Below are 23623 nucleotides of genomic sequence, written 5' to 3' on the forward strand. Positions count from 1 at the left end.
GAGGCTTCAATTTAATGTGATTTACTAATTATCATTCACTTAAAAGGGAACTATCGCATAAAGGTTTGCCAATTATCTTTTTGTGTTTTTTAATTCTTTGTCAAGTTCAGTGCAGACTGACGGGAGTAGATTATATAGCTGGATCACTGGGGAACATCCTGACGGAAACATTATCACCAAGTGCAATTTGATGTCAACTGCTAAAACAGAAAGCTACAGCGCTTTTCTTTTGCAGACAGATGGTGTTTACATTTGGAGTTGTATTATTTTACATTGTTTTCAGCAACTCAAAACTAATAGGGTTGCAAAACGGTAATCTAATCTCAGACTTGAAACAAGATCATGAATAGCAAGAGGATAGCACCTACACAGTTCATGGTGAACATCAGAATCAATTACATCAACTTGTGTTGCTAATAATAATTGTAGATTATTTTTTATTTTGTGATTATGAATTTTAAAATGATATTTTAATAAACAATTTTGTTTTTAGATGGTGCACATATATTTGAGTGATATTGCACAGCTCATGAGACTAAAAAAACACTTTGAAGAGAAGGTTGCAAGTCTTATTATTTAATAAGGGGAGTTAAGCCAGGTTAAATCATCCTAATTGTTAACCAGTTACCGGACTTCTGAGAATATCGAAACATCAGATCACAATTGGATTAGGCAGTGATGTTTCTTGCAGTTGACCCTTAATGTGAAAGTTTACTCATATATAGTGACCAATAATTTCAGAAGGCTTCTATTTACTGTACAACTGCCTCCCATCTAAATGTTCACACCAACAAGAGATCTTCAAATTTACTTGATTTTAAATTTAAGACTTTTTTTTAAATCAGAATGTTATTTCGATGATTAGTTTAATTCCATGTTTGTTTAATAACCATATTTTTGCTTTGTGTAAAACGGTTTTAAATTAAGTAATATCACTGCTTTTTACTTCTCATTATACTGCCAATTACATTTTTTTCAGCCTGTTAGTTACCAGACCATCTTAACTAGATCATTGTTCATGTGACAGATTCCTTGTCATAGCGCCTAATTAGAAATCAAAAGAGCTTTATAGGCAGGATTTATTTTTCATGGTCATTTCAGGGAAAAGCCAGGCCATGAAATTATTTAACATTATTTATTGACAACATCCCACTGCGTTAGACAGGAAGAACCAGATGATTTGCAGCAAACTGTTCAACGTACAGCAACATCATAATTCCTCTTTTCTAAGAAAAAGATAGTTGATGGAAGACAGTTGCTCATAAATTCTGTGTATGAATCTATCTCTTTCGAACAGCCACATGGGCAACAAGCTTGAGTGACATAGGTATTTTCCATTCTATACGGCTGCAGCATAGTCAACAAAATAGACAGCCATTATTAAAATGACATCATGTCAACAGTGTGATATAATGCAAGCAGCAGCAAAGAAAAGTATAAAATAATAGGATAAATTGTTGAAATGAAGGATTTTGTGTTATCAAAAGGAATTTGTCTATTCCATGCTGGCCCCAATTACACAATTGATATCTATACTGTTACTATTGTTACATTCATATTGCTATATTCATACCATTAATGAAACTGAAATTTATCCAGAATTTGTGCCTGTTTGTGACATTTCAGTCAGTCAATTAACTTGTTAAAAGTTGACTCATCTCCGAATTTGCAAACTATTTTTTTAAGGCGAGGGTATAAATGGGGCACCTCCTTGTTGATGATTGAGGGAAAGTCATTGAAAGTAACCAATGTACTCGTGCTCTTGGCAATATCTCTCGCCAGAAGGACCTTTATCACCTTTCACTAATAAACACAAAAATCTGCTTTAATTTGTTTCATTAATATTAAAATGCAGGATAGTTCTGAATGAGCTTTACTGAAACGCACATGTGTAGGCCAATTATCCAAAATGTTACTCTTATTCCATTATCCGTGCCTTTATTTAAACTATCTATTTTCATGTTTATGTGATATGAGCAGAATTAGGCCATTCGGCCCATCAAGTCTAATCCGCCATTCAATCATGGCTGAACTATCTTCGCCTCTTCACCCCATTCTCTTGCCTTCTCTCAATAACCTCTGACACCCGTATTAATCAAGAATCTATCTATCTCTGCCTTAAAAATATCCATCCTTTCTATGGCAATGTATTCCACAGATTCACCACTCTCTGACTAAAGAAATTCCCCCTCATCTCCTTCCTAAAGAAACGTCCTTTTATTCTGAGGCTATTACCTCTTGTCCTAGACTCTCCCCACCAGTGGAACCATCCTCTCCATATCCGCTCTATACAAGCCTTTCACTATTATTTAAAATAATTCTGTGAACAAAGTAGACCTATCACAGCAAATGATGGAATCATTCTGCTCCATGGGGACAATTTTCTGGCATTTCAAAAATAACATCCAGATCTCTGCTGATTGATTTAAAAGAACGATAATTTGTTACAAACAATCTTTCCATTTTCAGGTACGGAGCAGTACAGCGTCTATGAAGGCTACGCAGATACTTACAGATGGGTGGGGTGCTGCAACGATCAGATTCCAAGGTATTATATAAAGAATATTTATCTTTAGATAGTACTGCAGAAATTATGTCTCATTTCCTAAAAAAGCTTCAGTGTTTTCCTTAACGTATAAGATAATGTATGAATCGCTTCTGTAATGGCAATTTCAAACTTTTCCAAGCTTCATTGCCAGGCAGGGGGGAGTAGAACGTATGCAGATGATAACAAAAACAAATCCTCCAGTCATTCTTTCCAGTTTAATTAATTCTTTATTGAAGTAGTTGTACAAACAAAGAAGTGAACATACCAGATCCTCTTTATTCATATTCAAATGGTAGCTTTCCATTCTTACTATGTGATCTGGTAAAAACTGTATTAGAAACATAGAAAATAGGTGCAGGAGTAGGCCATTCGGCCCTTCGAGCCTGCACCACCATTCAATATGATCATGGCTGATCATCCAACTCAGCATCCTGTACCTGCCTTCTCTCCATACCCCCTGATCCCTTTAGCCACAAGGGCCACATCTAACTCCCTCTTAAATATAGCCAATGAACTGGCCTCAACTACTTTCTGTGGCAGAGAATTCCAGAGATTCACCACTCTCTGTGTAAAAAATGATTTTCTCATCTCGGTCCTAAACGACTTCCCTCTTATCCTTAAACTGTGACCCTTTGTTCTGGACTTCCCCAACATTGGGAATAATCTTCCTGCATCTAGCCTGTCCAACCCCTTAAGAATTTTGTAAGTTTCTATAAGATCCCCCCTCAATCTTATAACCATATAACAATTACAGCACGGAAACAGGCCATCTCGGCCCTACAAGTCCGTGCCGAACATCTTTTTTCCCTTAGTCCCACCTGCCTGCACTCATACCATAACCCTCCATTCCCTTCTCATCCATATGCCTATCCAATTTATTTTTAAATGATACCAACGAACCTGCCTCCACCACTTCCACTGGAAGCTCATTCCACACCGCTACCACTCTCTGAGTAAAGAAGTTCCCCCTCATGTTACCCCTAAACTTCTGTCCCTTAATTCTGAAGTCATGTCCTCTTGTTTGAATCTTCCCTATTCTCAAAGGGAAAAGCTGATCCACATCAACTCTGTCTATCCCTCTCATCATTTTAAAGACCCCTATCAAGTCCCCCCCTTAACCTTCTGCGCTCCAGAGAATAAAGACCTAACTTATTCAACCTTTCTCTGTAACTTAGTTGTTGAAACCCAGGCAACATTCCAGTAAATCTCCTCTGTACTCTCTCTATTTTGTTGACATCCTTCCTATAATTGGGCGACCAAAATTGTACACCATACTCCAGATTTGGGGTCACCAATGCCTTGTACAATTTTAACATTACATCCCAGCTTCTATACTCAATGCTCTGATTTATAAAGGCTAGCATACCAAAAGCTTTCTTTACCACCCTATCTATATGAGATTCCACCTTCAAGGATCTATGCACGGTTATTCCCAGATCCCTCTGTTCAACTGTATTCTTCAATTCCCTACCATTTACCATGTACGTCCTATTTTGATTTGTCCTGCCAAGGTGTAGCACCTCACATTTATCAGCATTAAACTCCATCTGCCATCTTTCAGCCCATTCTTCCAAATGGCCTAAATCACTCTGTGGACTTTGGAAATCCTCTTCATTATCCACAACACCCCCTATCTTGGTATCATCTGCATACTTACTAATCCAATTTACCACACCTTCTAATTATTCTTTCTCCCGTGCCCACTCCAGTCTGATTTGACCACTCCCTGTGGTTACGCTATATGTAACGTTCATCTACGTAGCAAAAGCCCACCTTCAAATGTTCATAATAATTCTGCAAGAAATATCTAGACAAAATAATAAAATATACTAACAGTAACTAGCCTCAGCATGAATGGCTCCGCCAACTTCCATTAAACAGATATGTTTCAGTGTTACAGTAGTGGAGGAATTTTGATACTAGATTAGAAAACCAAGTTGTGGGACAGTGATACTGGGACTGGACTATCAAGGTCACCATGGCAGCATGGTATTAATCTTGTGTATTATAAAAATCTGAAGTTTAATAATTGGCAGATATCTCAGCTAAATATCCCAATCAAAACAGAGGCACGAGACCATGTCATTCTAGGCTATTTATTTGTAAGGATATCTACAATGCATGGCAAATAACAGTGGAGTAGAGAGGAAAGCTATTTCAGCCCTATGACCCTGCACCAGATCTTGGAGATCAGTGCAGGTAAATGTTTGCAAGCAGACATATATTTTCATTGATGATAGACACAAAAAGCTGGAGTAACTCAGTGGGTCAGGCAGCATCTCTGGAGAAAAGGAATAGGTGACATTTCAGGTCGAGATTCTTCTTACAGAGAACAGGTACAGAGAACAAATGAATGAAAGGTATGCAAAAGGACAAATCAAAGACCTTTCATTCATTTGTTCTGTGTATCTTTTCACATCTCACGTTTAGCTCTCCCCTGGCACTCAGTCAGAAGAAGGGTCTCGACCTGAAACATCACCTATTCCTTTTCTCCAGAGATGCTGCCCGACCCACTGAGTTACCCCAACTTTTTGTGTCTATCTTCCATATAAACCAGCATCTGCAGTTCCTTCCTACATTTCATTGCTTTCTTATTTCCCAAGAACACTCCCAAACTCTATACATTAGGGATGCAGGAACAGGTCACGGTGTCATTTAATCTGCAAATGGCTGCTCTTGTACATCAGCAATCACTCCTTTCAGAAAATGAGATATCCAGCTGCACTATATCGTGCTCAGAAGATCTCTGTAATGAACATAATCTTCTGTTGTCTCCTCTCAACATACCCAAGGGAAATGGGCATTCTTTTGCGCCCAGGTCTGGATGATTGGTTTTAATGAGTAGTTTAAGTTTATCTGACTGTCTTTATACAGTGAAGAGACACTATGGAGAAACAAATCTCAATGCTTAGTAGCAGCTGATTTAGAGAAAATTGAACCATTGATATCAAGTTCTGATTAAGCACTAAATATGATCAATTTTAATAATGCTAGTTCTTGCAACATTATGTCACATTCTGAAACCTTTTCCCTCATGTTGCTCCTCCTTGGCTGTGTGGGTGGCTTTGATTATTCATTAAATGCCTTTCGTGCTTCCATAATAAGATACATCAATCAATCAATCAATCTGATCTCTAATCAATCGAATCTCCTGAGTTCATAAGATATGCTTTTTCTTGCAATTTAAATTTTGGACAAGAGAAAAAATGTGTATTCTATAATCCCCTGAGAATGTCCTGCTATATAACATTGAAATTCCATCATTACATTACACACGGGCAGCATAATTTTATCAATTGCTATGTCCCATTTTAATCTGTTTTTTAAGAAATAAGAATTTCTTATTCCCTACTTGTTCGTGTTAGCTGACTTTGGTAGCTATATGGATTTGTCATACAAACTTAGATTACTCTTTTTAAAAGTCTTTCTTCCTTGACATGCAGGGACGCCTGGCAGAGACACAGCACAGAGATTGTGGCCATAGATGCATTACCTTTCAAGCATTATCTCGATCAATTTTCCCCAAATAATTTAAAGAGAGAAATGAATAAGGTGAGTGTTTAAATCTGATTATTTATACTTTCTGATTTTACTCAATTAATGACTCTTGTTTTATCTTGCATCACCTTTGTACTTTTGAACACTGCATCCTGATATGAGAATGTAAAATTATAATTTTTATAATGAATGAACTAGGTATGTTACAAAACTTACCTTCAGCGGCGCTGTCATTCTGCAACTGGCCGTGTGCGCGATTTTGGCGCGTTTGAGGGGGGGGGGCGGGATTAAAACGGGGTTTTTTCCCGACCTGGTCCTGAATTATATTTGTTGGAGTGCAAGTTTTTGCTAAAGACTCCTTCCTACAGCCGTTCTGTGTGGTTTTTTTTAAATCACCCGACAAGTTAATCGCTGGAATGATTTTAAAATCACTTTCTGAAGCCGTCAATGCCGACAACAGGGACGGATTTTATGGAGGACCAGGTAAAAGAAAGTAGTTTCTTTTTATGTATAAAAGTGTTTCTTAAGATGTATTTAATTCACATTTTAAGTTGCGAAACGGTGATATTTTCCCCGGAAGAACTGGCAGTGTATTTGCTGCCGATATGGGGGACTAAAAACACGGCAACCTCAATGTTCTAAATGGTCCCGTTCCAGAAAATCCCACTCGCAATGATTTAAATGGCCATTAATTTACAGGTATTAAACATTAAATTCCTTCCATTTGGCCTATAAACCCATGACAATGAGATTTAAAAATTATGTTATATTCTGAATTCTTGTGTGAATGTTATTTGGACACTTAGGCTATTTAAAAATGTTAATCTATTCTTAAGAAATGGATAGATGTTTAGATCTAGTAATTGCAATGAGGTAACTAACTAATTATATGCTTTAATTTCAAGTCATCTATGTAAGATTGTTTCATATTTGTTTCAGAATGCTTCAATCTATAATAACTGAAAATGTCTTTCAGTTCTCTTAAATTTTAAGAAGGTTATCGGCTTTTAAATGTTCTCTATCACAGCTTTTGTGTTAAGTCAATGAAAAAGCAATAGGGAACAAGATGCCAATTTCCGAGTATGAAAATGGCCATAACTTTTTTAATACTGAAGATATGAAAGTGAATTAGGTGTCAAATTAAACTTCTTTTTATGCTTTATCTGATGGGATAAATTAAAGGCTTGATTTTTAAAATCTCAAAATGTTGTAACATTGCTAAATGAACCAAAATGAATGTTTGTAGTATCAACAATTATGTATAATTACTGCCTCAGGTTATGAGTTTGAATTGTTAAAATTAGTTTAAAGAGAAACATCAAAACAATTTAAATCAATAACAAAGCCCCAAACTTTTGCTTAAAAATTGTGAAAATATTGATTATAGTGCTACATATTTCTGTGTATATGCTTGTATATAATCAACCTTATCAGATCTGAGGGTTTTAAACTTTTCAATGTATATTTCCATTATAAATGTTCATTCCCCTTACAAATAGTGAGCTCCCCCTTTTGGCATTTAAATAGTTCTTTCAAAACTTGAGCCACTTAACAATTATTTTTAGAAATAATTCAATGGCTTTCTATGTTTCTAATTTAAAAAACATAAATCGAAGTCTGCCCTTTGATAACTACAACATAACGTGGAAGAATTCTTTTTTGTTTTAAATTTACAAAGGTTTTCCATTTTTATCGATAAAAATGGTTCTTTAATTATGAATTCTGCAACATGCAACCTAAACTATTTACTGTAAACATCAGACTCAACAATATATTGAAAGGTTTCCATTTTGCAGTGTATTAAATAGTCCACGCAAGAGGATAATTGTCCATCCAAGGCCTTATTTTACCATTTTGCCAACGACGCCACTGGTTGGCAGAATATTGTTCAGTGTTCCTGGAAGTATCAAGTGTCAAGTCTCTGAGGTAGACTTACTTTGAATTATATCTCTGAACCAGGGTGATGCTAAAACTATCCTCCACAGTGGCAACATTTCTGAACACTGGCCGCTAGTGAAATGTTATCATTCTTTCTAAAGTCGTGGCAGTGGCTTAGATATTCATCTCCACTTGCACAGCTTCTGGTTCAAAGCCTTCCAATCCATCTCAATGTAACTACTGAAGCCACAGCAATCAAGCCCATTATTTGTATCCTGTCATGCTGTGGCTTTTAACTGTGCTAAACTGTGTTTAGCAATTCAAAAGGGGATATAATAGTAATGCATCAACATTTGCGAAAATCAGTTAGTTGATTGATTAATTGATTGATTTTAAAAATATACAGCATGGAAACAGGCCCTTTGGCCCACCGAGACCACACTCATTATCAATCACCCTTTCCCCACTAATTCTACTTTATCCTGCTTTTGCATCCACTCCTGACACATTGGAGACAATTTACAGAAGCCAATTGACCTACCAACTTTTGGGATGTGGGAGGAAACTGGAGCACCCAGTAGAAACGCACATAGTCACAGGGAGAAGTCCACACTGTGAAAACTCTACATAGGCAGCACCTGAGGTCCAGATTGAACCTGGGACTGGAGCTGCTAGGCAGCAGTTTTTCCAGCTGCCCAGCAAAGTTTTGAGTGTTTTGCTTTCCTTAATATTGAAGCATTATCCTTGGCCACATGCAGGCAAAGAATAAATTGGCAAATTCTGACTTTTGATACTTTGTTTCTTGGAGAGTATTAGCCCTGTCCCACGGTGCGAGTTCATTCAAGTGCTCTCCCGAGTTTAAAAAAAAAACAATCTCGTGGTAAGGAGAATGAACGTAGCGGGTATGTCGTAGCTCGGGGACGTCTCTTAGCGGCTCGTTACGCTAACGGCGGGTACTCGGGAAGACTCGCTAACGGCAGGTAAGCACGGGAAGACTCATGAAGATTTTTCAACAAGTTGAAAAATGTCCACGAGAGCCACGAGTACCGACGAGTGGCCATTACCGTAAATCTCCGAGTTCGAATTAGGGCAAACTCGGGAGAGCTCTTGGAATGAAATCGTACCGTGGGACAGGGCTATTAGCACACTTTTCCACAACAACATTTTCTCCAGAAGTACTCTTCCAATCAACGTTTCACCATGTGTTAGGATGTTAGGGACATTAACATGGTAGCATTATATCATTATAGTGACTTAGCCAACTGAATTTAATGATTGCTGTCTTGTTCCTGTTTCTCAATGTAATTTGCTTCCATGCCGAGAGAAAATAAAATATAACCTCGATTTAATGAGATGGTCTGCTCATCACTGAAAAGAGAAGTTACATTTTTTAGATGATGAAAATAATGTTGTTGCCTTATTTTTGACTTTCTACAGTGTACAGTCCAAGTTAACCTTCCTGCATCACTTGATTCAGAAATGATTGAAAAAAATACATCGAGTGTACTGTTCAATTCAATTTCCTTTCCCATAAAAATGGAAATTTGAAACTACATTCTCATAAATATATTATAATGGTCATTACAGTGTCGGGGAGATGTCAAATGAGCTTTACTGTAATGTTAACTTGTACAACTTTAGTCACATATTCACAGTTTAGTTGAACCTTGTTCTGCTGTTGTGCATTTTGCTGCTTTGTCGTGAAATGTTATAAGACACAGAGAAAACAAATTCATAGAACATAGAACATAGTACAGCACAAGAACAGGCCCTTCAGCCCACAATTAGCATGTTGTTATATTTCTCCAAATGCAACAGTGAAAGGATTTCCCCCCCAAAATTCTAATAATTTAAAGATCGAGATAGTTTCGGCTCTGTGGATCCAAACTTGTCCTCCTTTTGGCACCTGAGGATATGAAGAGGAATTGAGAATGGGAATCTAACATCTAATTTAATCTGGCCTGGAATCTTCAGGAATTCCTGAAACAATTGGGGAAATAAATGCGCACCTGGACATGATGCCTACTGAATCGATACTGAGCTAGCAAAAGAAAGGGAATAGGGTAAATCCTTCAGCGTATTTTACAGTCAGTGAAATACTTCAAACTGCAGTAGCTTTAAGAACTACAAATTTTGCAATTAAATTGGATGAAAAATAAATTGGCATCATTTTTTAACTGTAATCCATTCATAATAGATAAGATATTCAATCACATTGAAGATTTTTAATGATGGCAAATCGTACAGATTTGCTAATGACCTCACTGACTGGTTTGCTGACAACTCAGAATTTTACAAACAACACCAGTGTCTAAATTGTTAGTTGAAGGAAAACCAGACTTCCATCAACGTAGCAAGTGATGTGTTGTTGCAAAATTTACTGCAGCTTTCTGGTTTTGGAAATTTCCTAAACATGAGTGAGATCACTAATTACTCGTAATGTGAATCTAATGGAAGGAAGTTGTACTGCCCCAAATAATCATGCTTTGTTTTCAATCCAGTTTTGTGTTTGCATTCCAGTTTTATTTGCTATAATATGAACTATTGCCTTTCACATTTAAAATGCAGGTTAATTTTCAACAAGACAAATTATCCGCAATGAATGGTAGGGTATTGAGTATAAGAGTCAGGAAGTCATTAGAATCGCTTTATAGAACTTTGGTTAAGCCGCATTTGGAGTATTGCTTACAGTCCTGGTTGCCCCATTGGGAAGGATGTACAGACTTTGGAGAGGACGCACAGAAGGTTTACCAGGACGATGCGTGGATTATGGGGTATTAGCTACAGGGAGCAGTTAGACAGACTTGGATTGTTTTCTCTGGAACACCAGAGGATGCAGGAAGATCTGATAGAAGTATATTAAGTTGCGAGAGGCAGAGACAGGGTAGACAGAACCTTTTTCCCAGGATGGAATAATCAAATACTTGAGGGCATAATTTGAAGGTGAGAGGGGCAACGTTTAAAGGAGATGTGTATGCAAAGGGTCTGGTGAGTGCTGGAACGCGCTGCCATGGGTATTGTTTGAGGCAGATGCGATAGTGGCATTTAAGGGACTCTTGGGTAGGCACATGGATATGCAGGGAATGGAGGGATATGGATTATGTGCAGTTAGATGATGTTGGCATCATGTGCAACACAGACATTGTAGGCGTGTTTCGAGCTGTACTGTTGTATGTTCAATGTTTTATAACCTGAATGTTAACCTGGTGGTATTGATACCAGGATATGTAACCTGGCTTAGTTCTATGTTCTGCAGATCAATTTTTTTAATGTTGCAATATTTTTGCCTGGACACAATAGATCCACTTTAAAAGGTTCCAGGCATGAAAATTGGATTTTGACCTCTTCCTGAAAAATAAATTATTTGCCCTGGCTGTCATACTGTTACTTAAAAAAAACCTCAAATGTTCTTTTGAAATTTTAATTGTTCTCCATCCTTCCTGCTGTTACTGTAACAAGCTGTTGTTCTTGTATCCATGGCTTCCATGCATTTTCAGTCGGCAATTTAATGCTTTAAAGAATTCATTGTAATTGCTGAGTGGCAACTTCGGAACCTGCACAGAAGATGTTCAGTCACATGAGATAAAATATATTTTGTGAGCACATGAAGAATAGGAAGATAACTACAGAAGCTTATTAAGAACTACAAAGGTAGCCTTTGGGGAGACAGTGGGCGTGGGTATGGTTTGTGATGAATATTGTGAGATTATGTTTTGTAAAAATGGGAGAATGCCCATGTTGTAATTAACATTGTGAAACATTGCATGGGATAAAGGTAGGTTTTTAGGTGTTATTAAGGGGTATATCATTTTTGAAACTAAATTAATTACCAAGTCCAAATGTATTCCAAATTGTTAAAAGAATCAAAGATAGAAACTGCAGAGGCACGGAGTACATTTTCTCAATCCTCTGTCAACATATGGGGAGAAGGCAGGCACGGGTTATTGATTGGGGACGATCAGCCATGAGCACAATGAATGGCCGAAGGGCCGAATGGCCTCCTCCTGCCCTATTTTCTATGTTTCTATGTAACATTGCATTACTTGTTTGTGTCTTATTCTCGTTTTAAAATGCGGGCCAGTTAGTAGAACTGCAATGATGGGCAAATTACTGGCCCTCAAATGAATTCCAAAATAAACCTTCATTTAGCACAGGAGTGATTAATTGGGTACAGTCAGCATGGATTTATTAAGGGAAGCTCGTGTCTAACTAATTTGATTGAATACTTTGAGGAGGACAGTATGTTTGAAGCAGATTATGTAGCATTTAGTAAGGCTTTTAACAAGGTCACCTGTGGAAGGCTGGTCAAAAAAGTAAAAGACTGAGGGATTGGTGACAAATTTGAACCAAAATTGTCTCAGTGGCAGGAAACCAAGCTGTGATGACTAGATGGCACTTTGCTCAGCATGGACTTGTTGGGCCAAATACCCTGTGTCCGTGCTTTATAAATCTATGACTCCTGAGTTGCAAATTAAAATTAACACATTTAAAAATCTACATTAAGGATGTATTGCACAGGCACAAATTCCATTTTAAATGGAGCCTAAAGACTGGTGATTGATAGCACCAATAGAAGCAATACATCAAAGCTGATAAACTGCCTAATTCCACCACGCAAATACTGTTTTAAATTTAAAAAACAGCTGAATTAACCATTGGTGATAGATGTTAATAGTGGGTGCATTTGTTTAATACATCAGGAATTTTACCTTGGTTCAGATTATATTTTAAACATTTATTTCTCTGATTGTAGAAATCTTTGCCATTACAAATTGTTGAATGTCCCAAATTGAATATATGGTTAAAAAAAATGGGACCGACAAAATATATATTTTTAATTTCAGGTTGTACTTTCTGGAGACTTGGCAGTTTTTTCAAATAACAAGGATAAATATCACACTCCTTATTGGTGAAAATGGAAGGTCCGGATGCACAATAAATGAATGTAGTAACGTTTGGTGGCAGTTTAATTGGAAAACTGTATTGGCAGCCCCACCACTTTTTTTGTTGACAAAGTGTTCAATCATATAACGAGCATTTTCATCTGTATTAAGATAGGTTTACGAATGACAAAGTTTCATTTGCAAATAGATGAATGCTTCTAGTATCTCGGATTTGTTCACAATTTTATAAATTATTTGTCAGTATTTCATCAAGTTCGGGAAAGTGCTGAGTCTGAAGAATTTGCATTCCATTAATGCAAAGCTGAGTTTAGTAAATCATCACAATTTTTCAGAACATTGGAACTCGGCAGTCTCGGTTTGGCTGCTCTGCAGCCATTAATTCATTTCAGCTGTAACTCTACCAGTCAAAAAGGCCAATGTTTGGTCAAAGTAATGTTTTTAATTTCTTATAGTGTGTTTGGCAATAGGTTATGTCCCTTGTGCACAAATCATAGATGTCAAGCTCGGACCTCCCCCTCAGCAGTGCTGAATTTCAGCTGCGGCGGCTGATACAACTTCAGGTGTCCTTTTATTCTGCATTATTATGAAATGTGCATTGTCTGAAATACCTTACCCAATTTAACGCATCAGCTGATACCTTAATTTGAATTAGCAAGGAATGATGCGTAAGCACCCATAACTGTCTCACCAGCTAAATGTTCTTATGTTCAACTGATCAACAATTGTCAGTCACCTCATTTTAAAAAAATTAGGTTTTCTAACTGCTGCACAAATTAGTTGAATTTTATTGCTGGAAGGTGGTTTTCTTATCTAAAATGGCTCCTTTTAATATGTTGACATCCACAATGCTCCAAAGTTACTCCACTTAAAAATATTTTGAGAAAGCAGTCAGACTGCCTCGCACAATTCCTGTTCTGCGTAACTGAGACCCGTTTCTTCATTCAGGTGTTGCAGGTTTGCTGGTGTGGTGCAGCAGGCACCCTGCAATGTACACTACAGAAGTTCAAGTTTAATTGCAGTGAAAACTTGGCTGTGCAAAAAGCCTGCCACTAGATGTCATTAGATTAACAGATGACTAGATTAACACTTTTTTTCTGAAACACAGTCACTTCCGTGAATTGTAATCAGGTGCCTGTTAAAATGAAATACTTTCTCTTATGCGCTGATATTCTGGAGATGATCAAACCCCACAGAATTTCAGTTCAAAAAGCTCAGAATGGAAAGAGAGAATGGGATGGTAGTTTGAAGGAGCAGAATAAAAATGTCTGTTGCAAATGAAAGATATGGCTACTGCAAACAGACCTCTTATCAAAGCATTTATTCTATATTTGAAGGATCAAACCAGCATTAGTTAATGGATACAGCTTTATGTGTCTGTCATCAGTTTATGTCTTTGTATTCATTAGCAAAAATAGAACAGGAGAATCCAATGGGGCTTGTGATAGCACGAGAAAACCTAATTATTCTGTTTAACCCGGTATGGCTGCATATTGTGTCTCCTTACACCGCAAACTTATGAACAATATTCCAGATCTCACTTTAACTGACTAGTATAAATACCACACAACAATCATCAACTAATAAACATCAGATTAAGTACCGTCAAAACGCGTCATATTTTAAGTGATCATTTCCAAAATATCCGTGATTGTTATTGTTTTGATTCATTAGAAGGACAAAGGGGGTGGGAGATTGCAACCTTCACGTGGTCCGCCCTGTTTCAACGAATGCAATCAACCTGGTGTGGACAATCAAATAAGATCAAACAGAACAAGTTGTCCTACAACTTTAGGCTGTGCACGCCATACGCAAGAACAAGAAAAAGAACAACGGAATATAGGAACAGGCCACTCGGCCCAGAGCCTGCACTGCTATGCAATAAGAACATGGCTGAACTTTGCTGGCTTCAACTCCTTGATATTCCTTCTCTGCACAGAATAAATCATACTCTCTCCCACTTTTCCTCCTCTCTTTCATGCTCCCCTCACCTCTCTCTTCACTCCCAGCAAAGGGGCGGCATAGTGCTGCAGCGGTATAGTTGCTGCCTCACAGCGCCAGTGGCCCGAGAACAATCCTGACTACGAGTGCTGTCTGTATGGAGTTTGTATGTTCTCCCTGTGACCCATTGGGTTTTCTCCAGGTACTCCAATTTCCTCCCACACTCCAAAGATGTACAGGTTTCTAGGTTAATCAGCTGCTGTATATTGTAAAATTGTAGGATAATGCTAGTGTACGGGGTGACCGCTGGTCGGCGCGGACCCGGTGGGCTGAACATCTTGTTTCTGCACTGTATCTCTAAAGTCACCCCTTACCCTCAATCTTTTGGTATTCACCATAATCGGTCTTTTTTGTTCACAGATAATACCAACTACAGGCTAACCAACTTAAATATTTCCTGTGCTTTACTGCCACCAAAAATATCTTTCATTGTACTGTTCCATTTTAATATTTAATATTCATTTGAGTTTTGTATTTCTACAATCTTGTTAACACCAAAATTAGCGCTAATGTTAGCACAATGTATTTAACAATGTGCTATTTGTATTGCCTATAACCCTAATTTTGTGTAGGTTTAGAAAATGCTATGATTTAGTGACTGCTGTTGCTCTAACCAAAGGGCAATGTAGCTTACCTGGATTGAATTACTCCTGTGAGATATCGCCACTGCACACAACGCCCTGTTCAGCTGGCTATTAAGCTCACACATCTCTTTGGTAATTGAGTCAGACTGGGGCACACACTGATGTTAACCTATTACAACATTGTACATTTGCAGTGGAACAAATATGACAACTAATTTTAGCGAGAGATAAGCCTGGCATAAAATAGATTGCATTACACCTACATATCACAATAAAATGATACTCCCACTGCAAGATGATCTATTGTTGCTTGTGTAGTTTATTGGATTTCTATGCAGTTTTTGCACAAATGTTGAATAATGCATGATATTTAAATTATGCAAAGTGAATAAAATGTATGTTTATTTCAGTAATGGAAAAAAATATTTTGAAAATGTTTTAATTCAGCTGAATGAATCTGGTAGTCCGGAGTGTCTTGCTAAAGGTTTCAAGAACATGCTAAAAATTAAAAGCATGTGAGTTAATGAAGTCTTGTTTAGGTGTAATTTTGGACAATGCAGTGATAAAGTATTGCTTATTTTGCTGTAAATGTAATCTTCAAGGCTTTCTCTTTGTAAATCATGAGATTCTCCAATTTAAAATTTGTGACTTTTAATCTGTTCTTTGCATCATGCAGTGAAAACCATTGATATTAATTATTTTTAGAAAATGTAAGAATCTTATTTCAGGGCTCTCATCATCTGCGAGGGTCTCTTACTCACCCTGGCATCTATCATTTTTCTCCACCATCTGTTAGATTCCTGAATATGCCCCCATCAAAGTTCCTCTCTGTCTTTACATTTCATTTGCAAACTTGGTTAAAAAATTATATCAAATTAAAAAAGAAGCCAACATATTGGAGAGCTTCAGGAAGTGTTCAAAGGGCCGCATAGCCCACGAATAAAATATGGACAAAGAGAGGAGCCAATGGAGAGGTCCCACAAACAAAAACAAGTTAACTAACCAATGGATCTCTGCTGCTTGCAATAGATATTGTTCTGTTATCCATCCTTAATCAAATACGGGACTTATTTTATGTTCACTTTAACAGTGAATGAGAATTCTGATTAATAACTCAATCAAAATGTACCAATTGAAATATTTGCAATGCCTTCCTGTTACAAAATTCAAGAACAATATGTTTTCATACAGAATTTCTGTCAACTTCAGACATATTATTTACAACCAACAACTGAAACTGGTATTGTTGACACTTCAGAGCAATACATAGGAGATGCTGCACTGTTAAAGATGCCAGATCTTAGATTAAGAATGGGACGTTTCCTGTATTCCGGTATATATTTATTGTCACGTGTACCAATTAAGGCACAGTGATATTCGTATTACCATACAGCCAAACTAAAAAAAAAAGCAACAAGACACACAACTACATAAAAGTTAACATAAACATCCACCGCAGCGAATTCCCCACATTCCTCACTGTGATGGAAGGAAATAAAGTGTAATCTTCTTCCCTCATTTTTCTCCCGCGGTTGGGACAGTCGAACCATCCGCAGTCAGGACAATCGAAGCTCCCGTAGTCGACGATCGAAGCCCCCGCGTCGGGACGATCGAAGCCCCCGCGTCGGGACGATCGAAGCCCCCGCGTCGGGACGATCGAAGCCCCCGCGTCGGGACGATCGAAGCCCCAGCGTCGGGACGATCGAAGCCCCCGCGTCGGGACGATCGAAGCCCCCGCGTCGGGACGGTCGTAGCTCCTGCGGCTTGGAGCTCCCGAAGTCGGTCTTTAGCCAGGGACCGCGAGCTTCACCATGGTAAGTCCCGCAGGCTCCCGTGGTTGGAGTTCTGAGGTCGATCCCTGGCAAAGGGGTCGCAAGCTCCACGATGTTAAGTCCCCAAGTTCCCGCAGTTGGAGCTCCAAGGTCGATCCCCGACAGGGATCGCAAGCTCCGTGATGGCAAGTCCCGCAGTTCGAGCTCCCAAAGTCGGCCTCCAGCAAAGGCCGCCAACTCCTCGATGTTAGGCCGCAGTGCGGATGGAGATACGATACGGAAAAAAATCGCATCTCTATGGAGGCAAGAGATTTTTAAAAATTCTCCACACCCCCCCCCCCCCCACATCCCACATAAAACAAGCTAAAGTACACCAAAAACATACATTTAACACATACAATAAAAAACAAAGAAGGAAGGGACAGACAGACTGTTGGCAAGGCAGCCATTACTACCATCAAAACAGATCTCCATTGACATATACCGCAGTGTATAGCTATAGAAACAAACTAACTATATATACTGTATATTCTTCTTGCGTTTGAGGCAGCAGAGGTTATGTAACAACCCTCGAGGCTCTGTAGCCAGTTCAATGTGCTGTTGTCGAAGACTGTGAGGTCTACCCCTCCTCCATGCACTTTATAAATTTAATTTAAATATATGTGATATTGCAATGTTATGTAATTCATTTTCTTATCAAATGTCAGTGATGCATGCTATGCAATAAGGTTGAAGTAAAATGATAGGTGGAATTAAATTTATGTTTTAAATGTTGCAAGCTCTAACATGGGGGCTCTCAGGCCGTGTTTAAATGTTTAATGATAGTACAGAGGAAACAATAACATGGAAAACCACATAGCTATCACAAAAAAAATCAATGAGCTGTTAACTATCTAATATATAGATTCTCCAGGAGTTGATTGTTTTGATATTTTTTAGAAAAACTACACGGTTTGAGATTGAATGAGCTCCACTCTATGTCACTCTATGAATCCAATTACCTTTCTCCACCTTCACATTATGTCCAATGCACAACTAAGGAGAGCAGGTTTTTCAATCCATTTGTTTGCCAAACATTTTAACTCAGTCCCATACTATCCTGGGTCTCCTCCACTGTCAGAGTGAAGCCACATGCACATTAGAAGAACAGCACCTCGTATTTCACTTGGACAGTTTATAACCCAGTGGTATGAATATTGATTTCTCTCATTTCAAGTAGCCTTTGCATTATCTCTCTCTCTGCCCCTCCACCACCTTAGTCACCCTGCTAGTTCCACTGTTTGCATCCATATATCCCTTCGTTGTCACCTATTCCACAGCCAACAATGGACCATTGTGGGCTCCATCTTTCCCTGGCCATTGGTGCCAGCATGTGATTTGTTCTGAGCCTTTTCACACCTCTAGTTTCCCTCTCCCCTGAAGACAGTCTGAAGAAGGGTTCCCACCCGAAACATCACCTATTCCTTTTCTCCAGAGATGCTGCCTGACCTGCTGAGTTACTGAGTTCCAGTATGTTGTGTCCATCCTGTATGCTGAATATATAATGCAGATAGCGAGTGAAAAAGGCATCTCCCGACAGTGACTCTTCTCCATGTCCTTCCACTGGGACGCTGGGGTTATTTCTCCCATGGTGATGAATTGCCAATATTTTAGTCAAGTTGTTGTGGAAGTACAAGTTGAAAGATATACAAACTACAAGAAGAGGATTTAAAAATCTAACTAAAGAAAGCAAATTTCCGAAGTGTAAGAATGAAACCCTTTGAGAGTGCTAAAATCTGCACATAAAGCCAGTGTGCTTCCAAGCATTGTAAATGCAGCTGTGCTGCTGTGTAAATGTTTACTCAAAAATCTATAATCCCCAAAGCTCTCAACAGGATCTCTGTAAGTAAAATGAGAAAGTTACTGTGCTTTCCTGAGAGTACAAGAAAAAGAATGGTTCTGGAATAAAAATCCATTCAGGAACCAAGTATGCCAAATGTTGGCATCTGTAGTTTAGTTTAGAGATACAGCGGGGAAACAGACCCGTACGGCCCACCGGGTCCATGCCGACCAGCGATCCCCGCACATTAACACTATATAAAGCTAATGAAACCAGCACCAATGAAGTAGTAATATTTTGATTGCACTGACACTGCAGAATTTTTCTTAACAACACATTGGGATTATCAAAATTAAAACGGTTTAAAAACATATGTTCTTCTTTGCTAATGTTGCCGGTTAAATATTTCCTTTTAACTGTTTTCTAGGCCTTTTGTGGGTTTGTACGCCCGGGCTTTGATCCCAGGAATCTTTCGGCTGTAGCCACAGGGAACTGGGGGTGTGGAGCATTTGGTGGTGATGCCAAGTTAAAATGTGAGTATGCCAGTGTTAAATTTTACAAACATGCAATCTTATAAGGTGCCATGATCCAAAGATCTTTTGGTGATTCATCCCACCTCTTTTTGTGGAAACCTTGCATACAAAATGTCTATTTTCTTTGCCTCAGAGGGCGGTGGAGGCTGGTTCTCTGGATGCTTTCAAGATAGTTAGATAGAGCTCTTAGGGATAGCGGAGTTAAGGGATATGGAGAGAAGGCAGGGACGGGGTTCGGATTGTGGATGATCAGCCATGATCACATTGAATGGCTCGAAGGGCCGAATGGCCTACTCCTGCACCTATTGTCTATTGTCTAAAATAGCATTGCATGAGTTATTTTTGAACCAAAATGTTCTAAGGCCATCCTGAAAATATCTACTTTTTAAATCATACAGTGTTTGGGGTTTAGAGATACAACGTGTAAACAGGCCCTTCGGCCCACCGTGACCATGTCGACCAGCGTTCCTCGTACACTAACACTATCGTACACACACACACAATTACCAAAGCCAATTAACCTACAAACCTGTACATCTTTGGAGATGTGGGAGGCACCCAGAGAAAACCCACACGGTCACAGGGAGAACATACAAACTCTGTACAGACAGCACATGTAGTCAGGATCGAACCTGGGTCTCTGGCGCTGTGAGGCAGCAACTCTACCGCACACATGCCCCTAGTGAGAATGAATGTCACAGCCATGACTTATGTAAAGAATTAATAGATTCATTAAAATAACAGATGAATATAGCTCACTTTTAGACACAGAAAATTAATGCAGAGGAACAGTGTCTTTGGTTCATTGACTTTCATTAAATAACAGCAGCACGTAACTTTGCAAGACATTTAGGTTTGGCAAGCTCGGAACAAGGTCAAGCCAAAGTCACACCCACACCCATGGAGCAAACACCTACAAGTAGCAATGGAAATACAATGTTCATTATACAGTATGTGTAGTTTGACAGTAGTAATGTTATGTCAGAGTTCAGCCCTGGTCTTTGGGGACTCATTATAGTGCTAAACTTTGCTTGATAATGAGTATATTTGGGACGATATTTATTTAATTGCCGATCCGAACAATGATAGTGTAATATTTATACACCTCGTGGATTAACTGGTGCGATGTTATACTTTAAAAAAGAGTGAAAGTGTTGAAAGTACATTTACTGCAAACACTGAGTGATAATGTCAAATGCAAGACAGAAGATAGCTTTAAAATTTATATTTAAATATGCTGTCTGATATAAATCCATGAAAGGTCAGTCAGCATTTGAAAGCAAGTGGGTGATGATTTGGAGAAGTCTGCATTGAGGATAGATTCTTTGTTCAGCAACCAGAAGCAGGGCCACTGACCAACGTGTGATTGTATTACAGCCTTGTTGCAGATGATGGCTGCCGCAGAAGCTGGGCGCGATGTGGTTTATTTCACCTTCGGGGACCAGGAATTAATGACCGAGATACACGATATGCACAAGTTCCTGAGCGAGAAAGAGCAGACTGTCGGTAAGCGAATCTCATTTGTAACGCACTACAGATTGTCACCCTCTACACTCCAGCTTTGTCGCAGCAGATTGTTAGTGGCAGCAACATCTCCTGGGTTATTGTAATAGATCCTTTGCATGGACTCGGAGGTCAAGTCATAGTCCCAATGACACGTGGGTTTCTCAGTCAATTGCCCCTAGTTGTAGGGAGTGGGTGAGAAAGGGGGATAATATAGAACTCGTGTGGATTGGTGATTGATAGTTGACGTAGACTCAGTGGGCCAAAAGGCCTGTTTTCATGCTGTATGTTTCAATGAAGCAAACAAAGTATACAGCATGCAAACAGGCCCTTTAACACACCTTGATAAAGAGTTTAAATTCGGTACATGGTAAAAGTGCAACTTCTTTGTGTTGTATTGTATTCCTTTGTCTTAAAATATCTGCCTTGTAATCATCGTGACACTTTAGAGCAGTAGATATTATAAGGAATTTGCAGAATAAAGTCTGATACAATTGTTCAAATCTTTTTTTTTTTTAAAGCAAACCAAGTAGTAATCTACTTTTCTTGGCCTTTTCTTTTCCAGGTCAAATATACAAACTTTTGGAACGATATTGGTGTGAGGTGTGCAGAACCTGTTCTTTTTCAAGACCAAACATTAAACTCTACAGCTTCATTCACGATTCTGTAGGTTTGTACCTAGATTCAACAGATGAAGATGATGATTGATAACAATTCAAGATCAATGATAATGTAAAGGCTGTCTTTAAATTAGTGAGATGGCTGAGCTTTGTGGCTCATCACCACTGTAATCCTCCCACAGGTTCTTAATGCTGTAGCCCCACACTGCTGTAAAAAATCTTGCATAACATGGCCCATTATTCTGGCGGTGAATATTGACTGCAGTAACATGCTTATCAGAATGAGGGTATGAATGGTAAGATGCTTGTCAAAGCAAGCAGTCAAACCTAAAGTGGAAATTCAGGGGAGAGTAATGGTATGAACCTGTTAACCAGAGGCTAACCAGGTCAATATATACCTATTCTATATAGTACATATTATGCTATTATTATTGAAGAATAGTTACCAATATAAATTAAGAGGAATGCAAATATTCTGAAGGAATAAACCAGTTATCTATTATTTTTGGAATAATCTCTGCCTAAATGATTTAAATCAAAGTCAAAATCCCAGCATGCTTACGGCATGCCTTTGATAATTTTAGCAAGAAAGTGTGTCAAATGTACATTGCAGGAGGAAGTACATCATCCTCTTTGGCTTGTATTGTGAGCAAAAAATTAATATGGGTGTTTTATTTTCCTTGTTTAAAAAATCCCTAAAATTTCATACATCAATTGTGTATTCTTTTAGACTGTGGTACACAATGCTGAACATATTCAGGAATATTAGCTGCTGTCTAATGGATTGCTGTCAGTCATAGAGGGGAATTCTGTATGGACATGTAAAGATTTTTTTTTTTTTTTAATTTTTCCAAATAAAGGTCTTCTGTTGAGTCCAAGATTTTGGGGATTTCTTTACCTTCATAGGTATTATATAATGCAAGCAGCAGCAGCAAAGAAAAATATAAAATAATAAAAGGATAAATTGTTGAAATTAATGATTTTGTGCTGATCAAAAGATTAAAAGGAATTTGTCTATTTCATGATCTTCTTAGATATCTTGATATCTATTGTTACATTCATATTGCTATGTTCATACCGTTAGTGAAACCGAAATGTATCCAGAATCTGTGCCTGTTTGTGACATTTCAATCAGTCAATTAACTTGTTAAAAGTTGACTCATCTCCGAACTTGCAAATATATATATTTTTTATGGAGTGGGTATTGGAAAGGTCCATTTCCAAAATGGAAAAAAAACGTTGGATGGGCCCGACATTCTGGAAAATTTGCGGTTGGCATCTACATCAAGCAGATATGCACAGAACGCACAAAAACATCAAAACTTAGATCTGCTAAATTCCTTCTGTTCCTGGGCCTCTTTAGACGACTAACATTGCCAAAGCAATTGGGCTGATCTGCCAAATGTGGAGCCATGCTGGCACGATCCCAGCATCAACTTGAAATTCGATTCCAAAAGTAGCTTGGCTGTCGTAGACACGGGGTATTGTTGGTGAAATGTCGTCAAAGGAACTGCGGATGTTGCTTACCAAAACAGACCCCAAGTGCTGGAGTACTCAGCGGGTCAGTCAGCACAGTGGTGCAGCGGTAGAGTTGCTGCCTTACAGAGCTAGAGACCCGGGTTCGATCCTGATCACGGGAGCTTATCTGTACGGAGTTTGTACGTTCGCCCCGTGACCTGCGTGGGTTTTCTCCGGGTGCTGTGGTTTCCTCTCACACTACAAAGATTTACAGGTTTATAGGCTAATTGCCTTGGTATAATTAAACATTTTCCCTAGTGTGTGTGGATAGTGTTAGTGTGCGGGGATCACTGGTCGGCGCGGACTCGATGAAGGGGCGGAAGGATCTGTTACCACGCTTTTTCTCTAAACTGGTGTGTTAGTTTTCTAATGTTCCATTTTATTTTGGTTGCTCTGCTTGAGTTATCCCCATAAACCTTTCCGATATAAAATCCTTCCTTATGACTAT

The 23623-nt window shown here is 38.6% G+C and overlaps 1 protein-coding gene across 4 annotated transcripts in view; it reads left to right on the top strand.

The window, feature by feature from the left end:
• The window catches only part of parg (poly(ADP-ribose) glycohydrolase), a 94408-nt gene extending 71871 nt beyond the window's left edge, over positions 1 to 22537 (top strand). For all 4 annotated transcript variants that reach the window (XM_033012893.1, XM_033012894.1, XM_033012892.1 and 1 more), the window contains 5 exons: positions 2470 to 2548; positions 5992 to 6100; positions 19429 to 19534; positions 20912 to 21040; positions 21603 to 22537. In XM_033012893.1, the coding sequence (XP_032868784.1) occupies positions 2470 to 2548; positions 5992 to 6100; positions 19429 to 19534; positions 20912 to 21040; positions 21603 to 21745 (566 nt within the window). In that variant the 3' untranslated portion in view covers positions 21746 to 22537. The remainder of the gene's footprint in view (positions 1 to 2469; positions 2549 to 5991; positions 6101 to 19428; positions 19535 to 20911; positions 21041 to 21602) is intronic.
• Positions 22538 to 23623: the final 1086 nt, after the last annotated feature.

Source organism: Amblyraja radiata, chromosome 37 (assembly GCF_010909765.2).
Source record: "Amblyraja radiata isolate CabotCenter1 chromosome 37, sAmbRad1.1.pri, whole genome shotgun sequence".
Taxonomy (NCBI): Eukaryota; Metazoa; Chordata; class Chondrichthyes; order Rajiformes; family Rajidae; genus Amblyraja; species Amblyraja radiata.